The sequence below is a fragment of the Glossina fuscipes genome, unplaced genomic scaffold, assembly GCF_014805625.2.
Source record: "Glossina fuscipes isolate IAEA_lab_2018 unplaced genomic scaffold, Yale_Gfus_2 1, whole genome shotgun sequence".
NCBI lineage: Eukaryota > Metazoa > Arthropoda > Insecta > Diptera > Glossinidae > Glossina > Glossina fuscipes.
Window position 1 is genome coordinate 6,438,906 of NW_023998415.1, and position 1,151 is coordinate 6,440,056.

The 1,151-nt window shown below is 40.6% G+C and overlaps 1 protein-coding gene across 1 annotated transcript; it reads left to right on the plus strand.

Moving 5' to 3' along the window:
* Positions 1–389: 389 nt before the first annotated feature.
* Positions 390–1,151, plus strand: LOC119632212 (cuticle protein 18.6). Its single transcript, XM_038025018.1, has one exon. The coding sequence runs from the start codon at positions 390–392 to the stop codon at positions 1,149–1,151; it is 762 nt and encodes a 253-aa protein (XP_037880946.1).

Sequence of the window (1,151 nt, forward strand, 5' to 3'; positions counted from 1 at the left end):
CGCAGACATTGTAATAACAAAAACTATTTCTAAGTATATATATGTATATATATATCCAGAAATTCTTAACAATAATCAACAAGTGGGCTGTAAAGAACAATGGCATACCAACACCGACAACAGTATGACAACATCGTACTATTCTCGAAATAACTACAGTAATCGGAGCAAGTATAAAAGGACTAAAAATTCTAAACGCAAGCATCATAACATTCTGAGGTGAATACTAGTGCGCACAAGTTCGCCAGCCAATAGCAAACAACGGTTAAACGTCCATTACAAATAATATATTTAAATAAAAAAAAAAAAACAAAAAAAGAAATAAATAAATAAATAATAAAAACATGAGATTCATTATTATTTTAACGATTGTGATGGGGATAGGTCAAATGGTCCAATCGGCGCTTCTATTGGCACCCACATTACGTTCATATCCTTTTGTTTACGGAGCTCATACATCATCAGTCATAACTCCTGTACAACAACAATATCACACTCAAGATGAGTTGGGCCAATATGCATACGGTTACAGCGATCCGTTGTCCGCGAAGCAAGAAGTGCGCTCTTTAGATGGCGTTACCCAAGGCTCGTATTCCTACATCGATGCTGAAGGCATATTACAAACAGTTGATTACACAGCCGATGAGAATGGGTTTCGTGTCGCAGCCACGAATCTACCAAAATCTCAACAAAGCACAAACTATCATACAGCAGCAGCAACGACAATTGCCATTCCCGTTGCCTCAATTTCCGATACCTCAGCTGCCTCTGTGGCCATTCCCACTGCCGCAACTACCGCAATTGCCGCAAATACCGATAGTGAATCAATTAACGCAATTAATACGTCTGGTCCGGCGATTCATACGACAAGCGGGCTGCGTTTGGCGAGCGGTTCAGCCACTCACTCAAAATCTACTGCAGATACAACCCATGTTCGCACTTTGGAATTGTCTCAGTCCGTGGCAGATACCACTAAGGTGGCCCCAGCCAGCACCGTTCTCATAAAAGGTCAACCTCGTGAACTGATCTTCTCAACACCAGTTACTATCGCCGGCTATCCATCTGCCATTACAAGATCCTTAATACCGAAAGTTTATACTTTTGGATATCCACTTAAGCATCGTCTTTACACCACTGGTTTATATTATTAA

Excerpts from the sequence above, each read along its gene's own strand:
- LOC119632212 (XM_038025018.1), top strand. The coding sequence starts at position 390 with ATGGTCCAATCGGCGCTTCTATTGGCACCCACATTACGTTCATATCCT.